The sequence below is a fragment of the Lagopus leucura genome, unplaced genomic scaffold (assembly GCF_019238085.1).
Source record: "Lagopus leucura isolate 7727_CA_CO unplaced genomic scaffold, USGS_WTPT01 Super-Scaffold_100001, whole genome shotgun sequence".
NCBI lineage: Eukaryota > Metazoa > Chordata > Aves > Galliformes > Phasianidae > Lagopus > Lagopus leucura.
Window position 1 is genome coordinate 84,004,947 of NW_024962262.1, and position 23,040 is coordinate 84,027,986.

A 23,040-nucleotide genomic window follows, 5' to 3' on the forward strand; every position below is an offset into this window, starting at 1 on the left:
TATCACGTTTACTGATACCTCAGAAATAACAACTACAAAGACAGTGAGAATTGAGTGCTATCTAACTAAACATTATTTTTTATTTTTCCACATGCAGAATCACTACAATTGCTGTGTTTTGCACCAAGTTGTTAAAGAACATGCCAGTTAGATCTCGAAGTAGAATTGGAGCTTGCAAACCTTTAAGAGATGAAACATTTTTCTGACGGGAATAAAACCATTTCAGACAGTGATTCAGTAAGTAAATTTGTTAATTTGTCATGTTGTTTATGCTTATCATAAGCAGTGCTCCAGCCTACCTTATGGAAACTAGAATTTTTGAAATTATTAATTACATGCTTTCTTATGTCCTCTGACATGAAAACTGGAAGGTAGCATTTGTTTGTTAAATTACAAAACTGAAAAGTAACACCACCCACCCAATGCAAGGAAGGATCAAGAATAAACAAATCAAAACAAACAAACAAAAGAAACACAACAATAAGCCTACATGCAGTGTCTGAGTCTTGCACATATCTGAAGCTGTTTCCTATCTTTCCCAAGTCAAGATTGAATTTTAATAACAAAAACCAACTAAACTAAACTCATCTTCTGTGCACTTATATATGATAAATAAATAAATAGGCATTGTCTACCATACCTGGTCGTGACTCTCTGCATATGCAATATATTTCTCATCACATCGTCTGTTTGTTAATGTATGCACAATATTGCCCATATTCCAGTCTTCATCTTTCAACTCCTTAATTATCTACAGAAATAAAGGAAAAAAATCGATCAGAAGTTATTGCTTTTTTTTTTTTTTCTCCTCTACTGAAAGTGTAGTACTACCTTTCTTCATTATTTTGGCATACAAATTCTCAATGAATGGTGAACTAAATTTTGAAGTTATGAGCTTTCTCCGATAATCAAAAAAGATTTCTGTTCATTATATGTCTTTCTATGTATATGATATTCCAACCAAAAAAAAAAAAAAAAAAAAAAAATTAGCAATGACATCAAGAACACTGATATGATGCTGTAAAATTTAACATTCTCATGGTAACTGGCTACGCACTCCTCAACAACTTTTTTATTCTCCCCATCATAAATTCTAGCCCTGAAAACATTCAGGCACTGATGCAGCATATAACATACTAAATGTAACCTTAATCTGAACAAATATAGTCACTGTTATGGCAGCTATCACTTCTTAGCTACTTTTTACAGATCCATCAGAACAAGTTTACGGCACCCTGGAGATCTTTCAGATCTAAAATTTCTTTTAGAAAGTTGCTCAGAAAAACAGGTGATTAAAACATACATACTCAAAAGCTAGAGAGAAAAGTCATTAAGGAATTGATAGACTGCAATATTTACACTCCCAATCATTTTAGCTTTACTTTTGTCCCAAAAATGTGGTAACAAACTAGGCACATAACTCAAGCTTGTCCTCTGTGGTTACTTATTTGCAGCTACCTTATCTAGAAGATTTTTGCATCACTTACGTTTTTGTAAAATCAGCATGCTCCTGAACTAAAATAAGAGTAAACTACAATAAGACACTACAGCAGAAATTGCTGTAATAGTACAATAATACATTCATAATAGAAAAATCCAAACATTTTGATTCTAAAAATTTAAGATTCTTTTCCTGTACAACATAAAATTCAGCCACATTTATTTTACCTATGCAGAAAATCACTAATTTTTGTCTGTCAAGGTGTGGCAGGGAAGTTGAACTAATAATGGGATTAAATAAATAAATAAAATGGGAATAAAAAATAAATTAAATTAAATAAAAAAAAACAACAAAAAAACATCATCAAAACAGGTTATTATAAAATTATGTGCCCACACTATATTCAGGATCTAAATTTCTTCCCACTCCAGAGTTCAGTGATGCTGTTAGGAAGCCTGGTAAGTTTGTCTTCTGCATGGAAAGAAGGCAAACTGTTTTTCAGCAGATCGACCCTCTACCTACTAGTTATAAAAAATGAAAGATTCTGAAGATAAGTCAATTCACTTTTTATTTTAAGCTACTCACTACATTTACTGGGGCATTAATGCTCGTATAAAACATTTATTGTTTTCAGATTATCATGATAGCCCCAGGGATTAGGATGCAATCTTATATCTAACTGAAAAACATTCTCTAAAACATTAGAAAAAGCCTTTTAAGATTGTTTCATTCTTTTATTGTTTCATTCTTCTTTCTTGTGATTCTCTGTAACAAGGTAAAGGTGATTTTTATCTTTATGATAGTTAGTGTTCATTAGCATGTTATTGTTCTTGAAGAGCACTTACAGAGTTATTATTCTTTTTGTAACCCCATGCTGCGGATTGTTGGTGTTAGAGTAATTACCTCATGTTTACTTTGGTTAAATTTTAAATAGCCCTATCTATGCTCAGTGCCAATTCAAAAAAGTTCATTGTATGTTTTTGTTTGTTTCTCTCTAACTTATGTGCATATGGTTATCTTATTATTTACGTGTTCACATTCAATATTGACTATACATTCTACTGTTGCTCCAAGTTATAGGTTACTTCAAATAAAATCAGTGTATGCCTGTTGCATTGAATAAAGAAATGAAATCAGCTAAAATGCAAAGAACAGCCCATAATCTTTCTCATCTTCTCAAACCTGAGATATGATATCTGACAGCTCTCATTTCATCCACTAATATCTGTGCTCAAGACTGTCAGAATTTATTCTAATAGGGCATTAAGTTAATGGATGAGGGAGACAGTTGAATTCATCAGCAGAATTCCTAAAAGTGTTTCTATATATGTGCAGTTAGAGAAACACAGCACTCTGAAGAGCAGAATGTATTTTTAAAACACATTTTCTCACCTTTATCCACTTATCTGGAATAGCCATGGCTAGTCGATAATCAAATCCTCCTCCTCCCTCTGCAACAGGACGGCAAAGAGCTGGCATTCCAGAAACATCCTTAAATGATACACAACATAATTTGGCTAGCATAGTAATTATTTGTTCAGCTTTTCCATCATACAGTTGTACTCCAATGTACACAAGTGCTATGTAAACTCTAAACAGCCTCTGTGATTGACTGGGGAGAAGGGGATGAGAAGGGGAAAGAGAAAGAAAAATCTATGTGTGATTGCAGCACAGACTTACTCTTTGAATGCAAGTTACAGGGAAGTATTATGACTCATCTCAAATATTTCACTATAAAGCATTTCATAGAATAGATATTTGAACAGAAAGAGAATTTAGCAGAGGCAGAATTTGAAATAATTAGCTCTCTTGAGTTTCAAGTAATCAATAGTAAGTAAAAAGTAATCAACAAAAGACAAATTAAACCTTCATTTTGTTTATTGATATTCTGCATAAAGAATGGCATGAAAGTAAAAGGCTGAATTAAGTACAGCAAGGAATACAATCTCTACTATTTTCCTAAACACATAAAACTGATTCAGCTAGCCCTGGAAAGTAACACACTCTCGTTGCATAGTTCTCCAGCTTTATATTCATGGAGGCTGGTCACTCTTAATTTTATAATTCAAAGGTCTTAATGTTTACATCATCATTTTATTAGACAGTTATGTCACATAGCATCTTTCCAATAAAGTTAGATTATCCAAGTAGAAAATGCAAATCCAAAAATAATTGCAAAATATCTACCAACAATCAGTTGAACCACATTACATAAGTGAGAAGTCGTTCCACCACAGTGGCTATGGATTAACACACATATCTTTTGTGTCTACTCAAGTGTTTATATGGAACTGAATTTATCTTAAACTAGAACATTATTTCAATGCAAAATTTGTAATGTAATCAAAAGATGTGGAATTTCCTTCAGAATGAAAAAGGTATTTGCATGTGAAGTTGCATATAAATACTCATACAGCAACCTCAGAAAGTTCAACAAAGGCAAATACCAAATCATGCCCATGGGATGGAATAACCCAGACATGTCTAACCCACAGCTTATTGGTTACAGGTCTGCAGTCCCCCTCTATCCCAAGTCACCATGGTGGCAGCTCTATCCCACCAAGCAGCTCAACCAAATTCAGACAATGTGCCCATCTCTCACAACAACCAATCTTCAATGTGCAATCGTCACTCTCTGGGCTAAATCCAGGGCATGGGGTGAGTGCAGTGCAGTGCTAACTCTACTTAAAGTAAATGAATTTTGATTTTATGCATTTTAAGCATTTTGAACCACTGGTTCAAAACACAGTTCTGTGAACAATGTAAAAACAAGCAGCTGTGCTTTTCATTCCAATAAAGGAATTTGAGGGTAGGTTTCAAGATTGACAGAAAAATCAATTGTTTTGCATATTCGTGACTCCATTATCAGTCAATATAAATATGGTTAACCACAAATTTTCAAATGGAACATACAGAGTTGCAATCAGATACCCAATTCAACATTTTGATCATGCCTCTTTACCAGACTTTAAAGACTTCTCTTCCCAGACAAAAAGTTCCCCCTATTCACAGTCACGCCTTACTTGTTACTGCTTTTTGGGAGTATGTACATTTGTGAGCAAATCTTTTCAAGGATGAAGCACAGGAACAATTAAAATTTCATCAAAAATCCCTGGCAAACACCTTGAGAGCACATTAAGAATTGCAACCACTGCCATCAAACCACCCTGACGCATTAGTTTCACAAAACAAGGTCAAATATCAAAATATCATGCTAGTCCTATGTTTTGTTGCTCTCTTGTGTTTTAATTTAAAAAAAAAAAAAAAAAAAAAAAAAAAAAAAAAAGTTTTATTAGTTATATATACAAAGTATATTATCTATTTATATGCCACTCCACAATTCCTCTTCATCAAATGCAACCCAGGCAGGACAAAAGTTTCAACACCCATGGACTAACCCCTTTTATCAGGGCAGGCAAGGACCTGCCAAGCCAGAGAGCTGCTCTGCTGGAAAGGCCCTGGGCTGGCAGCATGCTGAGAGATGGCTGGCAGCATCTTCAGCTGAATGAACAGACAGATCAAAGGAAGGGATTATCACACTTCACTCAGCAGTCATTAGACCACAGAAAAAACAGCATCCACTTTTTTCCCTGCCCAGCTAAAGATAGATACTGCCAAACCAAAGGGAGTTTATCAGGAGGTTAGCAGGACATGGGGCTGGAGCCCTTGCCCTGCAAGGGGAGGCTGAAGACTGGGCCTTGTTCTGCCTGGGGAAGAAGTGACAGCAGGGGATCAAACAGCAGTCAGTGCCTGCGGGGTTACTGAGGAGACTGTTTTTGTAATGAGTTAGACAGAAAGAGAATGAGTGACACAGGTGCTAAATCAATACAGAGACGGTTCTAAGTGGATATTAGGAGAAATGTAAATCATTGGGAGGTTAAATAAACAGACTGCCCAGAGAAGCAGTGGGAGACACGTCCTTGGAGGTTTTCAAGACCAACTGAAAAAAAAAAAACACCTTTGAGCATTCCAATTATGTAAGTTCAGTTATGAACAAATTTTGAGCAAGAGGCAAGGCTGAATTATCCTAGTTACCTTCCAACATGCACAAATTTATGTTTTCTTTTGAAGTATTTTTCAATATTTATGTATTTATGATTTTCACATAAAACTTCTCTCAATTTATTGAAGAAAATTAATAAGATTAATTAATAAGAAAAGTTAAGTTTAGGAAAGTAGGAAAGCACACAGCTTTAAAAATAAGACAGGCTGCCAAAAGGATTTCTGTACTAAAACAGTGTTCTACAATATTAAATCTCTTTATGTAGATATCTTCATGTCAAGATAAATAAATCTAGAGATTCTATATATTGCAAATCTCAAAGTGTAGTAAAGTGGATATTTTTTCCAAATGTTTGGAAACTAGAAAACTAAGTTAAACAGTTCTTCTAAATCAGTCAAAGGACAAAAACATGACTAATGCCCTCCAAGACATCAGACTTGAAACACACGCTTTTCTCTGTGGTTCCTACCAGATCAAGGGTGGGAGCCTGAGATTTAAGTACCTCCCACTAACTTTATTTGCAGTTTCCAAAATCAGATTTTGGGGAAGCAAAATTTGAAATTTAATATTTATACCCATCTATATCTATAGTTTGCCTGAACAGTGAAAAAATAGAGACAATATTAGGTTGTTCAGCATACTTTCCTTTAGATGTAAGCAGCCAAAGCCTAAGCACTCGCTCACATTTGTTTGACATGAGTTGTATGTAAAGAATGAAACCACTGCAGTTGTGTCTGTTTATATAAACCTTCAGGCCTGATACAGCTTTTAACATTTTTTTTTCTTCCAATTATACAAAGCCTTAATCAGTTTTATTTAAAAGACAAAATGAAAAACAAACATACAGACAGAAATACTTAAACGTTTAGAAGCTACTACGATACTGAATACACAGAATACTAAAAATCTGTAAAATTATGAGAAAAGTATTTACAATATATATTATGATTAATTACGGTTATGCAAAACCATATTTTACTTCTATTGCATTCATTCTATCATCATTATAGGCAAACAAAAATTCTTTACTGTCTTCTGTAATTTTCATTTATGCCAAAAGTTTCCCCTCTTGATCCATATGGATCAAATTCGTATTTTGTACAGTGACTCCCAAAGGCTGAAGACTGATGAATTGAAAGAGAAGCAGTTTTCAATACACTCATGATTAAGAACACACACAACTCATGATTAAGAGTTCTTAAGCCTGGAAATACAAGCAGATTGAACTCAAAATTTTATTGGTAGGAATGCTTACAATCTATAGCTTCCTACAAAATAAGCCTTCTCACTTACTCACAGAGTAATGAGATGTTTCATTATGAATTGCTTACCAGATGTGGCTTTGATAGCCTTCCATAATCTTTTAGTCTATAACGTAAACTTACATAAGTACCATGATTTTGTTTATATTTTGTTTGTCTAATACAAAAGAGTTTCATTAACAATTCATATCATCCCATAATGAGATTTTTTAATAAAAAGAATTATTTAAATATAACAACAGATGAATTCTCAAGAGAACTCAAATGGCTTAAATATAGCTTATTTACTCCCTCAGAAACCTGAAGGAATTTAACACTAAATACTAATTATCATACACATTCAGTATTTGTAAATTTATCACATTTATTATGAAAGGTAATTGTCAATTATGCCAATATAATTCAAAATATGCAAATCAGCACAAAGGCTGTTAATCTTTAGTAGCATGAATTGCTAGCGACAAATAGCAATCATGAAAGAATAACGAACTAATAAAAACAAGCCTCATTACAAGTTCAAGAAAATGAGAGAGAGGAAAAAAAAAAGAACAGAAATCCTCACATTAGTTAATGACCCATTAATGTAGAGAAAATTCCCAATATGTGTTTTCCAGTTCCTCCCCCTCCTCCCTTCCCCCCATTAAGGTGCAGTCTGTCCTCTAATTAATATTTATCAGCTCATGTCACTTCTTGAGTCCCTGAAGGATGACTTGATAATTACTAGGAAATCACATCCAAACACAAACTGATCAATACTAATTTCATTCAGTATGGAAAATTCTGGTTTTACCTCTGCTATTGTTATGCATTCCGGGTGCAAGAAGTTAATCATGTGGTTGGCCAGCATCAGATAACACAAAGCATCTTCATCCACATCTAGGCCAAAATATTCATTGTAATCCCCACTGAATTCTTTGCCTATTAAAATAGGAAGTTTAAAAAGATGCATTTTAAAAATATATTTTGTAATACGTAAATTGTTATTCAAAATCTCAAATCTATCTTCATAGCAGCAGAAAAAAAGATATTGGCAAATCTGGATTAGTTTTTGAGTATTCAGTTAATTTTTGTATCACAATTTCCACAACATAGCTGCAACAGGACTGCTTACATCAGAAGTGATTAAATTACTTACCAATCCCATGACTGTGAAACAGCATAGACGTAACACCATCAAATCGGAAGCCATCGAAACCATAATCTTCAATCCACATTCTCAGATTAGACAAAAGGAATCTCAAAACTTCCCAGCTGAAATAATATGAGCAGAAAACTTTAGAAACCTTGGAAGGAACTACTGGTCCTTACACAATGCATCTACTTGAATACACTATGTATACTACCTATATTGGACATATTACTTTTTTAATGACTTTTTCCCCATTCCTTGAATCTGAGTCTCTTACTGCACGGAATTCTAAGCTACTGGATGGGAGCTAGGATAAAAGTTACAATCTATCTACATATACATATCTTTATAGGTTACTGTTTTAACACATTTTAATACAGAATGTGTTACTGTACATATGGTTTGCATCTTTAAAAATAGTTACACTCTGTGGAAATAGATCTTATAAAAATGAAAAAGAAATTGTTAGTTAACATTTACTTCCCAAGATGTTATGGATTTACAGCAATTTCTAGACCCAATAGAAGTTCAAAAACTTCTGTGATTTTTTTTTATTCCCTACCCCAATTATACATATAAATCATGTCATCAGTAAGTTACTAGCATCATATCATGTATTGTGTTATAGAAATTGCTTAAAGCACAAAGTAATGGAAATTGAAGAGGTATTATTTGCAATTCAGAACAACAAGAATGAGATGTAATAAATACACAAACAAAGCAAGGACAGAAAATCGAAAATATAAAAGAAGTTCCCAAGTAAGTAAACACAGAGGCATCTGTGAACAAAATTTATAACAAAGAGTAGAACAGTTTCCAGAAGTCTCCCTACTCCTAGCACTCTGACCTCAGCAGTTTCAAAACCACTCCTATCTTGTTTCCATCAGTTGTGCCATATTGTACTCCTGTACTCTGATACCCTCAGTACAGGCTGCAACAAATGCATCTCCTGCAAGCTAAGGTTCGAGACAGCTCATCCACCTCAACTATTCCCATGAAGTATTTTTTGCCTATGCTTATGACAATTACCAATAAAGCATAACTACGATCCTACCCATTAACAAGTTTGAGCTCAGGCAAAAGAGAAAGCTACACAGAAGCATGCAGGACACCTCACTCATCAGCCTCTGGCAAGGTGAGATGGAAGGGGTACTAACTCAAGGTGCATTTGTTAGCATCACTATTGTAATTTATCTATCCACATAGAAGGAATTAGCCAGTGAAGAATATCCTTGATCTTTTCTATATTTTATTTATCAGATAAAAGAGGCAGCGCACTCATGAGGCTATTGCAACCAAAGGGACAAACTCCGTTTTGACAAAAGAAATATTTTCACCTTCATTCCTCCCAGAACCCTCCTCATATGAAGGCTGCTTTAAATCTTAAAATAGAGGAGGCATCCTAGATACATTATGAACCTGGTAAAATCCTGATCTCATTCAATAAAGAACTCTCATTTCTAATTTTCTTTGCACACACTGCATGTAAATATTTGTACACACAAAAACAGAAATGTTGCTAAATCAGAAATTCCAAAGCTAGGAAATGCAAATCAATGTATTGCCTCAATTCAATCAATTAATACCTTTTTGAACATGTATTACTTGATAACTTTTTTCCTCAGAATTGTTTAATTTACAAGGTAACATTATAGTAGGAAGATCCCAACATCTTATCTGTAGAACTTCTTAGATATTTCTTATTTTTTAGGTGAGATGAGTTACAATCAATGAAAAATAAAAAAGATAATGCTCTGATGGTGAAAAGATTAGAAAGATAACCAACGTTCTTGTGAATTGGCAAACTTGTCCCTTCAAATTGCAACATTTTGCCAATGCTTAATGAACCTTTTCCCGGCCAGCATCAAATATGCAGTAAGATCTTTACTGTAAGCTAAGCACTATGAGTCACATCAACAGTAACTGTATGGTGATAAAAATAATCTCTCCTGATTAAGATAATACGTGTACAAAGAGTAGATTAATTGTCACAAGCACCAACAAGTCTTAGAAACTGGTTTTCCTCATTACAGACTGCTTGACTTTATAACCTTCTAGCACTTATGACAATAAATAGGATTTGTAAAACATACACAGAATTCCCAAGATGGGTAACATGCAATTTTTCACACATTGCGGGCACTGAAGACTGATCTTTTGAAAAAGATGGAAAGGAAGTATGAAAATAATTTGTAATTACTTTTACATTAAAAAGTGACTACAGAGAAGAGTAAACAAGATGGATTTGCTGAATCAAAACATTAGTTAACAAATCAATGACTTTAAAAACCTGTGTAGGAGCAGGAGATGTTTTCCAGCCATCTGATTGCACATGGGAGAGAAGATCATGAATAAATAAACAAGAAAACAAACAAATGAAATCTGTTTCTCATATAAACTTGGAGGGGAAAAAAAAAAAATTGAGGAAAGGGTGCAATTCTAGAGTGTAATTTTCACTCTATAGGGTGACAGCTCCAAAACAAGAGCCAGAATAACACTTTCAAAGAAACAAGCAAATAACAAATTATACAGAGATTCATTAGTTCATCCAATTCAATTTGCTCATGGGAACAGCAGCACTAGAAATAGAAGTTGACAGAAGTAACAAAAAATTGTGGAATTGCAAAATCATAGCATAAATGAAACACATCCACAGTATAAGCAATAATTCAGTAACATTTCTAAAAGAAATAGATCCCATAATTTAACAGATATGCAAACAGGATAGCATTCATTAAAAATGTAATTTTTTTCTGGGCAAAAGCTGTGCATTAAATCACATCCTAACAGTTTCTCACACTTTTATGTGCCATAAAATTGAGAACATTCTTTTATTCCTTGCAAGAACTAAGATGGCAAGAGGAAAAAAAAAAAAAAAAAGCTGTATTAGCATTTAACAAAATGATTTACAACATAAGGAATTCAAGCAGTTGACAACTCACTTCAGATACCACTCAGAACAAAGGTGGTCTTTGCAAAGAAATCTTGGTTTTTGTCCTTCCATGTGAAAGATAACTTATGTATTTCAACTGAGAAATCTGCCTTTTTAGTGAAATGTGCACACAACAGCTTAGATGGCCTGGTTTCACAAGGTGATAAGGGATTTAAACAACTAGGTCGGCAGAAAACCTGTGAAATTTTGTGTAAGTCATCCTCATTATTTACTTTTTTTCCTCCTTTGCTAATAAAGAGAGCAAATAACTCTGGAATTCCAAGGCAATATGCTTGGAAGTGAATTGTGTGGAAACTAGAAACCAAAATAAAAGCCAGTACTAAAAACTAAAGCGCTATCCTCCTGGAGGGCACAGTAATCTGAGAGCAGAAGAGGGCAGCAGTGACATGTTGTTTCGTCGCTTTCCCTGTATCAGTTCCCAGAAGCAATGAGTTGACTCTTCCTCCCCCAGTAAAAACCACAGAGGCAAAGCATAGGGTACTGTTTCCAAAGATGGGATTTCTGGGAATGCACTGCTATGGCTGCTTTTTAACCAGCCTTTTAAACAGTGAAATAAACCATTAAGCCATTACATTTCATCAATATTGAGTTCAGTTACATTTCAAAACTAACATTCAGACACAAAATAACTTTTAAGGAAAATGCTTCTTCTGACTATAAAAATTGCTAATTAATCTTAGTGCGTAGACAAATAGAGAGCTGAGAAATTACAAAACACTAGAATTTTACAGTTCAACACTTACTAAGTTTTTTAAGATTATTTTAAAATAAAGAGAAGACAATCGACAAAAGTTCTGAGGACAGACTGGTATAAAGTTTCTACATTCAAACTAAATTCCAGTTACAGGAGAATTTAACTGAAATTAGTCTTCTAAATGACTGCAATGCTGTTGCAGAGTTCTTAGGCAATTCTTTAGTGTGACAGTATTTTAGATATCATTAAATGAATATGAACAAATTAATCTTTTTATTTAAAAAATATTTCCACTATAGACTATCAACTCAATAGATAATCAGTGTTGCCACAATCGCTTTGGTCAAGTAGTTCAAGCTGTTGCACTGTGAAAGTGAGCTGAGGGCCAAAGGAGAACTTAAGAGGTTACATGAATAAGTTGGAAAGTTTTTACTTCTGTCCATCACAATCTCAGACATGGGTGAAGCTTGAAACTAACACTTCCAACAACAATACACCTTTATTGGCATGAAACTTGAAAAGATGACACTCGCATTGAATATATCATTGTTATATTTTCTTGGGAAGGATTACAAGGATAACTTTACAACTCCCCCATCTTCCCAATGCTAATGGCTCAAGAGTTACTTAATAGAGAGCTTGAATCATTAAATAGTATCTACTCACATCTTCAGTCATATCACTGATGAAGAACTACCTTTTTTTCCCATGAAGTCTCTGAATTTAAAATAAATATTAGCTCTAGATCTAGCCCCCAAGCTTTTTTTCACAGTTAGAAAACATGAGGGCTGCTCCAAAAGTAATACCTCCTATATTATGTTGGCCCAGGGCATCAAAGGTGGACGCTGATGGTATGTCAGTAGAGGTTGAACCTTCCCATCAGTATTCCACTACATTTTGTTGCTGTGTGACAGATGGCAGCAGCGGGGCAGTCTGACAGAATGGCATCTGACATGGAAGTGATTGAGAAAATGTGTGTCACTGATTTTCTCCCTGCAGAAAAAAATGACACCTACTGGCATTCTTCCATGCTTGCTGAAAATGTTTATTGATATTTCTGGAGACCAGTGGATAAGAGCATACTGAGGCGGTGGGTTATGCATTTCAGCAGAAGCAATGGCAACATGAAAGGCAAGTCACATTCCAGACAGCCATGCAGATTTTTTTATGAGTACGGCAAGCAGGCTCTTGTTCACTGCTGCTGAAAATGCATAGCTAATGGTGGCAACCATGTCAAAAACCAATGTTCGGTGGCTGAGAATTTGCTCTATCAAAAAGTGTTATGTTCTTTGTATCTGCAGTAGTTTCCATGGAAATAAACGGGAGACAATCTACATATCTTAACTACTGCCCCACTATTTTTTTCCTTCCCCGCTGTGTTGGTTTTAGCAGTATTCTATAACATGATATCACATGACAAGATCTTTCGTGCTGGAACATGGTGCCAGAGAGCTGCACTTTCCTCAGTCAGCTCGTAGCAGTCTCGTCTATTTGCACTTCCTGTGTCCTGGCAGCATTGGCTGCTCTTATGTGAGTTTCAGCTTTGCGGGAGGAAGATACACTAAGAAGAGACAAACTACAGTTCCCAGAAGTCTCCAGTATTCTCCACATTTTCCAACTCTGGCTAAAAGAGGTAGGAGAGAACAGCCATGGAGAAGAAAGTTCTCTTCCACTTACAGTAGTGCAACGAGCAACATGGTCGAAACTTCACTCTCCCCCATTTATTTAATTTATTACCTGTAACTCCTTTTCATGTCATACTGTCTTACATTCTCTTATCATTTGTAGTAAATTAGTTATCCTTCCTTATCTCAATCACATCATTCATACTTCTTCCCCTCTGGAAGAGGGAATAAAAGGAGCAGGTTGTGAAGCCCCATCACTTGTGATAGAATCAACGAAACCACAACACCCACTTACTACTTACAATCGTTTATCACATTTATCACTCACAATGCTCCCTGCATTGTGAGGTTCTGTTTGTTTGTTTTAAAGAGAAATGGATCCATATCATGACTCTTCTGTTTCACTTGATTAGATTATGCTCACTTTGCTACCTGCATGGAATTCATAACACTGAAAGCACATAATTTATATTCTGAGATACATCACAGATGTTGACAATGCTACAAGACTTATAACCTTTGATCTTTACTGTGCAAAATAGCTTTATCTTTTAAATGCTATTTCAAATTAAGAAAGCATTACACTAAATAACACAAGTAATATCACAACTCTCTGAGTTCTATCTTTCCTTTTGGTCTACTGTGACAGCCTAAACCTTCTCAACTGTGAATTAGATAGCTTAGTCTAAAGGTTTCACGGCCAGCTTTCCTTCCGGCCTCAGTAAGAAACTCCTGACTAACACTGCAAGATATTAGGACCCAGTTGTGGAACAGAGAGCTCTCTACTGAAAAAGAATGCACACAGATCACTGCAAGTGGATGAAAGGTTTTGGTAAACCAGAGCTGCTATGCAGTGAAAATATTAAAAGTGATTTGCCAGCTTAGATTAATGCACAAGTTAACAGTACTACGACATCAGAAATGAGAAAAAGACCTTTATTATAGACACATGGGAGAATGTCAAATCAATAAACAAACAAAAATGCTACACACCTGAAATCAGAAAAGATGAACAGAGGTGAAATACTCAGAGGCAGACATTTGACAGCAAACCAGATCTTAATTTCAAGAGATATAAAATCCCTCTGAGGCAGTGCTAGATTGCTTGACTTGTCGAACACTCATTTGTGCCTGTTCTAGATAATCATGCTTCTACTGAAGAGTAGATATCTGCACCAGAACACAGCAATGACCAAAGACTAGAGTGCCCTGAAGTACATAGCCTACCTTGAGGCCAGAAAAGGATGCAGTTAAGTATGAAAGTCTGAAACACTAGATTAGGACTCAGGGTCTCAGGATGAATTAGTGATTGTGAATAACTGCAATATAAAAGTTTTCTGTAATCTCACAGCCTATACTGTGGCCCTCTGGAGTCTTTTGTCACTGGAAAAGCTTTTTTTTTTTTTTAAAAAAAAAAAGCCAACTAGCCCTTATAGACTTAAAACAAAGATCTAAAGGAAGACCAGTTATTCTTAATCAATCTTGTTACAGTGAGGTGCCAAAATACCACAAAGCGGACATGTTAATATACTACTTAGTCTTCTTCTGGTCAGGTATTTGAGTATCAAATGCTCAACTTTTATGAGCATTTTTACAAAAAGATATAGATCACTGAAAAGGATTGATAGGAAAGTGTTTTATATGGTTTTATAGAACACTATTTCATTAAATCGAACAGCATGGGAGATTACGATGCTAAAAAAGAAAACAAAGGCGGCAGTTGAGCCCCTCGATTTTTCAGAATCTCTTTTCAAGAAATGCAGGAATCTTGCATGTGTAAGATTACATGAATGGCACATGCAAGTCCAGGCAGATTTTAATTTTAGCCACAGGAATTCAGAATTTTTCAACATAAGAAAATCAACAATATTATAACACTAAAAGACTACTTCAAATGAGTCATAGAAAGACTAAAAGCTTCCTGTAGCGGTACACAAACAATAGATTTTTTTTAAACCTTTTTGTCAGAACACATCTTTGCTCAGTTGTTATTTCATCCCTTGACTTACAAAGGAAAAGCTCAAAAGTATTTCTGATTTTCAATAAGTCTTCAAAAAACTGTCATTAAATATTTAATTTAAGTAATATTATAAAATATCATGAGTAGGTGAAAGAAGGATTATTTTTAAGTTTGGAAGCATTTGTTCAGGGAAGATCTGAAGTCCTTTCATGAACTAGGTCATAGAATTTTCTAATAAACAACATAAGAAGTTAAACACTGATGAATCAATTGCATTCCAAATTCCACAATTCTATCTCACCCTCTCTACAGACATAATAAATTCATTCATTTTTAATACTAAAATAAAAAAGCAGGAATTCTTTAAAAGAAGTTACACTTTTTAATAATAATTATATATTTTGTTTTCATATTTTATATATAAAGAATTTAATAATTGTTGTTCCAATAAGAGCAGCACCGGTTAATATATCATAGAATTATAGAACCACCAAGGCTGGAAAAGACCTCTAGCATCATCCAATCCAACTGTCCACCCATCACCAATATTTCTTACTCAGCCATGTCCCTCAGTACATCTAAATATTTGATTTGATTGATGGGGGGGGCGCTCTCTTGCTGCCTGGCAGTGGGTGCTGGAGGGTGCTTTCCTAGCCGTTCCAAGCTTTTCAGGTTTGACTCGGTCCTGGGAACTCTCTCTCTCTCTCTCATCTTGTCTGATTTATTAATCTCAATTGCAATTAAATTGTATCTATTGTGTTATCTTGTATTCCAATATTATAGTAAAATAAGTTTTCCTCCATAGATTGTTGCCGCTGCTCTTTTCCTCCCTTCCTTCCTTCCCATTTTTGTGGGACTGGGGTGGGGGGGGAGGGCAGAGGCCTGTCGCCCCTGTCACGAACATAGATTGATCTGGTCAAATCCGTGACACCTACTTACATCATTTTAAAGCATACTAAATATGAACATCACTTGAGTTGAATAATATAGAACTGAAGAGGGAAGAATGAAGAAAATATGGCTTAGTTAAGAAGACTACAGTTATTATACAACATTTACAAGCTTTTATTGCCAAAACAGAGGATTGTTACCAACAAGTACAAAAAAGACAAAATCTATAGGTGCACAGGCCAAAGAGTTCCCACTCACTGTGGTGCCTACACAAAAGAGCCCAAGCACAGGCTCACATTTGGTCCAAAAATTTGGTTCTGAAAACAGAACCTCAAAAAAGCCTGAAAAGAGATTCCAAGGAAGTCTTCTGGGCCCAGAATCTTGTAGTTAACATCATCTCTCATTGCTGTGTTCAAGGAAACGAGTCACTAATTAAAAACAGGATTAAATCTAACCTCCAACTTTTGTGCCAAAGTATTCTCCAAGATTGAACAACTTAAAATTTGGGTTAAATGCTCAGATGTCACAGTATTAAAACCAACCAAACAAATAAAAAAGCATAAACAGTATAGTACGATTTTTGCAAAGTTTTACTTCTGTCATTTTCCTAAAGGCACACCATACACATAAATAAAACAGGATACCTATTGTCTCTCAGAATTAGATAAAGTGTAAAATCTAACTAAACCTACTGAAAGAAAAAAAAAAATAAATAAGTAATTCAAAATAATACTCTCAGTTTTCAACAAGCTAAGGAAAAGCAAACTCATTTACAGGAAAAGAAAAAAAAAAAAGGCATAAATCTTTGCAAGCTAAAATCTTTGCTCTCAATTATTTTTAAATTGTTTTGCCTAATCAGTATTTTAGACACATTTGCTATTTGGAGAAATGAATATAAATCAAAACACAATCACCTACTCTAGTTGTGATCCCACCTGGTCTATAGCGACACTTCTAATGTATTTGGCAGCTGGATAATGTTCAAACACAATTTGAGGAGGAAAGCAGAGATACACTTAGCTTGTGTTATGTTAATTATAGGCAGAATCCTTACTTAAAATGAAGACGGGGGAAGAGAGAAAATTGGCTTTTTGCATGCATTTTGAGTGAGCCATCTAAAACAGGTTGACAGTAGAGACAAGGCACTTAATTTATCACAAAATGAAATAGTGCCAGGTAAAGTACAGATCCAGAGTATTTGATATCACCACTACCTTAGAGCATGCCCTTTTATTGAATTTGGGGATAGGAAAGCCCCATTTTATTAGAAATCAAGGCAAAGAATATAAAAAGTCCCTGTCTTAATGTAACACAATACCTGCTAAGAATTTGTTAGACAGGCTTTTGGTTTACTTTGATTTGAGGAATGCAAGAAGAGAACAACAGGATGGAGGAAAACAGTAGATTCAGCAAATTACTATATTTTAAGAATACAATGCCTAGATCCAGATTTTAGAAAAAAAATGGCAACAAAAATTCGGAACTGTGAAACTTTATTGCTGAATTGATTTTTTGGGTAGCTGGTTTTCACATTAAGAATTTTTTTTTTTTTCCCCAAATAAAAGTTAGGCAGAAAATACTATTCTACTGATCCATTTTTTAAATCTGTAAGTTATCTTTCTATGAAATTGAGGGTTTGTTCCTCACATCACGCTCCTTGAAACTAGATGATTTTAAACACGTCTTCAGTTTACAAGTCTTACATAAACATACTCATTAGGTATTGCTGTGAAGTCTACAATACAAAACCTGCTTTTATCTGCTTAAATTATATTACTGAACTAGAAATGAAGCACAAGTTTTAATACCACTTTTATCAGACCTTCTCACTACTTACATGAATGTAGCTAAAAATATTTTAAATACACCATCAATACAATTTGCATGAATATAGATCTTTGCTTCCTTCTGCTGTGGTCAGCACTCACAGTCACCTTCCTAGACAACTAAATAATCTTGCAAATGTTGCAAGACAATTTCCTTATGCCTCGGCATTCAAAGAGAACGTAGACAGACTACACTGATAAAGCAATTGTTTTTTCCATCTCTTTCATGGCAGTGATTTAGTTTCTCTCAATTCCAAAATAAATTGAGCATCTTCTGTATTTGATGTATAAGTACATGTAGATTTAACTTTTTCCACTACAGAACAATAAAGACACTATTCTGTATGCTATTCAATACATTGTGCTTGGCATCATTTATTTTCAGCGAACTTTGTGCAACTGCAAACAATCTGAGTCTATCCCACAGATTTTTGTACTCCCCTCTGTTAGAGAGTAGGTGCTCATTTACTGCTATGGAAATCTGCATGCATGTCAATGAAACATAGATGGAAAAAATAATATTTTCAGTTTCAACACTTCCAATTTTGTTTGCAATCTTTTTATTTTTAACAATTTTTGAGCAACCTAGAAGAAACGTGATTGTTATATCTTTTAAGCATTAAGCTTTGACTGTAAGTATGCATAGAATATTTAATGTTTCAGATATTAGGACTAAAGAAAATGTTTCTGACTAAACCTAGTTCACTGTACAGCATTCTGTGCTTAAAGGAGAAGGATGGATTTCACTAAAAGTTTAAAAAAGGAAAACTGAACTCATTATTGCAATTCACTAGAGGACAGGGGATGGGGAATGACATAAAAGGCACCATCAGACATCCAGGACGTCATTTTTTTCTCTTCAATAGAAAATATATTCAATTGCTCTGCTCTTCACTGTTTTGTAATCTCTTCTCTCATGTCTCTTCACTTTCTCCCTTTTCAGCATGCAGTCTAGCATCTATCCCAGATGCCCCTCCTCAACAAATAAAGCATATAACATTAACTATAAAGAACCGTGTAAGCAGTTCTTCAGCTCTGAATATGAGCTTAATATTGCCTATCTCAACCAATCTACGTCACTTGGACAGCAGCTTCCTGTTTCTTTTATTTATGAATCCTTCCAACACACTCAAAAGCATCACCACTTTCTTTACAGCCTGTCTCTGCTTGGAATAAAATGCCTGTAAGTATTCAATTCAACTTATTTTCTCACTGGAGAGGCTGGTGCCACCACACAATTGTTTGATTATACATAAGTATAGAAGGTAATAAAATGTGAAGCATTATTGTATTATACTCAAGCTTTAAGATTACTTGAAATGGAGTTTACCTGAACATAGATTCAAAGATTAATAGGAAGCAACCCAAACAAGAAGTGGTTATGTTGAGTCCTACTAAAATGCATTTGTTGCACAGTTCAAATAGGCCTTCTGAATTCATCATAAAATTATCTCAGCTAAAAGGAATGAAATTCATAATAATTTATCCTATTAAGTAAGTGTGTACATCGCTTATTAAATTTGTCACTCAGTTTAATTGAAATTGTGAGTTATGAGAGAGTTTCCTTTAAAAAAAAAAATGACGTTATATAACAATACTTCTTCAAAAGTGACATTCTTAAACAGTTATAATCCTCATTAGCTATGAAACTGTCAGTAAAGAGTACAGCCTGAGTACAATATGTATAGATTTCTCTATCTACCTATACATACACATATATACACGCTTTTTTGGGGGAGCCATTACAAGAACACACAGAATTCTGATTTAACGTTTAAAGACATTTGCGCTGCAAACATAACTAGTTAATTGCAATTATAGACATGCAAGGTAGAGAAATGAGAGTTTAAAAAAAAAAAGCAGTTAATTGAACTTGCAGGCACACAAACCCTAATAAATAACATATTAACAAGAAACTAGAACTCTTAAGTCACTGACTGATGAGCTGTTGAAGGAACTACTCAAGCAAAACTTTGAAGAGGTTAAACCAGAACTTTGTGACTGATAACAAGATAAAAAAAATAACCCATTTCAGGGGGATGTTTAAAGGAAGTACTAAAGACAAGAAAAGGGGGAAATAAAGGTGGTTCAAGTAAAAATATGCATTGCAAAATGAGAAGAGACAAATAATCTGGTTGCCTTTCTCTCTCATCCTCTCTCCATGTAAAAGAACTATAAATACTCAGCACACAAGACAAATCACTCCCCATTCCACTATCTCAGAGAACACAAAGTAAATTATATTAAATGCTAAACATTACCTGGCATTAACCTGAATCTCTACTAGAAAATTACATGTGCCCACACAGGGCCTGGGTCTCCAGATTTAGGCCATGCTGTTCAAAACAGGTTCCACATAGAAATACTTTAGTCTCCGAAACAAGATGCCTGCATCCAAACTGCCTACTGAAAATGACCCCTTCTTTGTATTAACTGTTGATCTACCTCTGGAAAGTTTTGGAATATAGCTAGCCAGGGCCACAACCTTTACTGAATTTTAACAATCTTATAGTTTGATAGTAGACTTCCAGAGTTCATAAGTTTTCTTTAGCTTTTCTTTTTTTTTTTTTTTTTATTTGTAAACATATTTTCTTCTTAAATATAATGCATATATATACTTACAAATACATTAAGTTAAGTGTGTACGTGTATACAGGTAGATATCTATATTATATTTTATATATTTTAACATATACATGTATTTAAATCTATACACATAAGATTTATATAACTACCTGTACATGTTCATACATATAAAAAAGTTACACACCTGCACAAGCTTTGTAATTATGTACATACATAGTAATAGATCACAGAAGAGTAAGAGAAACTGAATCATTTAATCTCAGATTTTAAATATTTAGTAAAGCAGATGAATTTAATTCAGCATATTTTAGCCATTAAGCAATCCAAAAGATTTTTTTTCAGCTTGGCAAGTACTAAAGCTTTAATATAACTGCTAAGAGATTATTATCACTAAAATACTTAAACTATATTGTGTACTTACTTTGCGTAATCAAAGAGCCTGCTGTCCCAGATTTGATGAGTTCCTCTAGGACCAGAATGGAAGAAACAAGAATCTGTACCATCGAATTTGTTGAGACCATCTTCTGAGTTTTTTGACGCATGGCTGTGCACAACATCCAGCAGAACAGTAATACCCATCGAATGAGCAACGTCAATCAATTCTCTCAGATCATCTGGAGTTCCGTAACGGCTATTGGCATAAAAAAATAAATGTGTTATGAGGGGAGCCACTCAACTTAAGCAAAAAATACTTAACATCACTAACAGGAAGTACATCAATGTCACTAGTTCTTCATCATCTAGATTCCAACTGTTTGTATATTTGGGTTTTTTTTTCAGCCTCTGTATTAGTAACTTGATTACAAACTAACAGTTAAAAAGATTTTTTAACTATGAAATAACATCTCCCCTATGCATGCAAAACACATGCAGGCAGCTGAAACTGAATTAAATGGAATATACTGTGATGGCTACAGTTACTTACAACTTTTGTTTTTATGCTAAGTGTTTTGCAAAACAGGTGATGACTATGACAATTTGATATCAGATTTCAGACTCTATTGCAAATGCCTAAGCCTATACTTTCTTCTTCCATTAAACTTGTACTTGCAATCAATGACATACTGATTTTAGCAAATGGAAAGAAAAGTAAAGGAACAAAAGGTATTAAGTACTTATGCCTACCTTGATGCTGCAAAAAAGCTCGTGACCTGATAACCAAAGCTGGCGTAATATGCATGTTCCATAATAGCCATCAGCTGAATACAGTTATAACCTATAGAAATATAAGAAATAAACAAATACACCCTTGCCTCAAGAACAGTTAACCAAAAAATTCAACTCCTGTAAATTATCAGTTCCAAATTGTGTTAATTTTATCCTATTATAGCTGGTTTAACTCTCATGCATACTTAACAACTAACTACAGATTTGTTCTCTCTCAAGAGGTAATTCTACCTAATAGCTTATAATTACATGACCTACATGAAAATGGAAGGTTCAATCATCAAGCAGTCTATATAAAACTAAATCTTTCAAAAGAAGGAAAATACAGGAGTAATGTGTTTTTGTTCTGAGTTTACCAAAGAACCAAGACAGCACAGAAGCATAAGTGACTCATTCTCACATCAACTAAAGTATTTCAGCGCAGATAAGAGGGAAATCTAAAGAAGAAACTGTACACAAGTAATGAAACTACTTACTATACACCTCACCCAATCTATCATTAATGCTAGCAAATAAGTGCCCCAGCTAGCTAGTAAATAAGGACAGTCAGCAAAAGGCAACTTTCAAGTTGAATATACAATCTGCTGAGACACATACAACTACATAGCTTCTCTTTATTGGTTTAACCGAGCTCTTCATTCTTTAGTGTAAACCAGAAACTTTTGTTGTTGGTTTTGTTTTAAAATTTTTCACCCATGAATGAGTTATTATTAGCAGGTAGTTGGCATAAGCTCAGCAGTTTGTCAGATAAACTGATGTTTCATAATTCAAGCTCATTGCATTTATTATTATTTACAGCATTTCTGTAAATAAAAAGTTGAATAGCATCAAATTAGTATGATTTAGTCTACTTTGCTATTTTTCATGCATGTTTCTACAAGTTATTTATCTTAGTATTCCTAAATACTTATGTCTTTAAGCTTAAGACATTTCAAAACTGAATCAAATATCACTTAAAAATACAGCTTAAAAAAAAAAAAAAAAAAGAAAAAGAGAGAAAGAGAGAGACAATTCCCACACAGCTTACTTATTTAAATAAAAAAGAAAACGACCTATCATATATGCTGCAGACGCAGCCTAAACTTTGAATTGCTTTTATGGTAAAGCAATCTTTTCACAACATTTTCTCTTCCCAAAAAAGAATTGGTACATAGAGCAGAAAGTTGTCATAATTCCATTAAACCTATCAACCTCCTGGAAAGAAGGAAGTACTCCGGCTCGAGGAAAAGAGGCACAGGTATTTAATGGGCATTCCAAATGAATTTTTTGAGGACATTCAGATTTACAGACTGCAACTCCCATCATGCTTTGTGAAACACTGGCTCAACAAATAAACCTACAAGAAAAAACCTTCTTCAGGCACTCTGATAAATAAAAATCAATCTACAGATAAGGACAGCCAACATCTAAAACCAATCAATCATGTATGGCAAGACTATGTGACGTTTGAGTGTAACAATCACAATCAATCACAATCAATCACAATCAATCACAATCAATCAC

General features: G+C 34.3%; 1 protein-coding gene across 3 annotated transcripts in view; it reads right to left on the reverse strand.

The window, feature by feature from the left end:
• The window catches only part of GBE1 (1,4-alpha-glucan branching enzyme 1), a 146,575-nt gene that overhangs the window by 60,943 nt on the left and 62,592 nt on the right, over positions 1-23,040 (reverse strand). For all 3 annotated transcript variants that reach the window (XM_042868507.1, XM_042868506.1, XM_042868505.1), the window contains exons 6-11: positions 21,496-21,586; positions 20,792-21,001; positions 7,842-7,957; positions 7,497-7,624; positions 2,834-2,932; positions 641-751 (exon numbers count right to left, since the gene is read on the reverse strand). In XM_042868507.1, the coding sequence (XP_042724441.1) occupies positions 641-751; positions 2,834-2,932; positions 7,497-7,624; positions 7,842-7,957; positions 20,792-21,001; positions 21,496-21,586 (755 nt within the window). The remainder of the gene's footprint in view (positions 1-640; positions 752-2,833; positions 2,933-7,496; positions 7,625-7,841; positions 7,958-20,791; positions 21,002-21,495; positions 21,587-23,040) is intronic.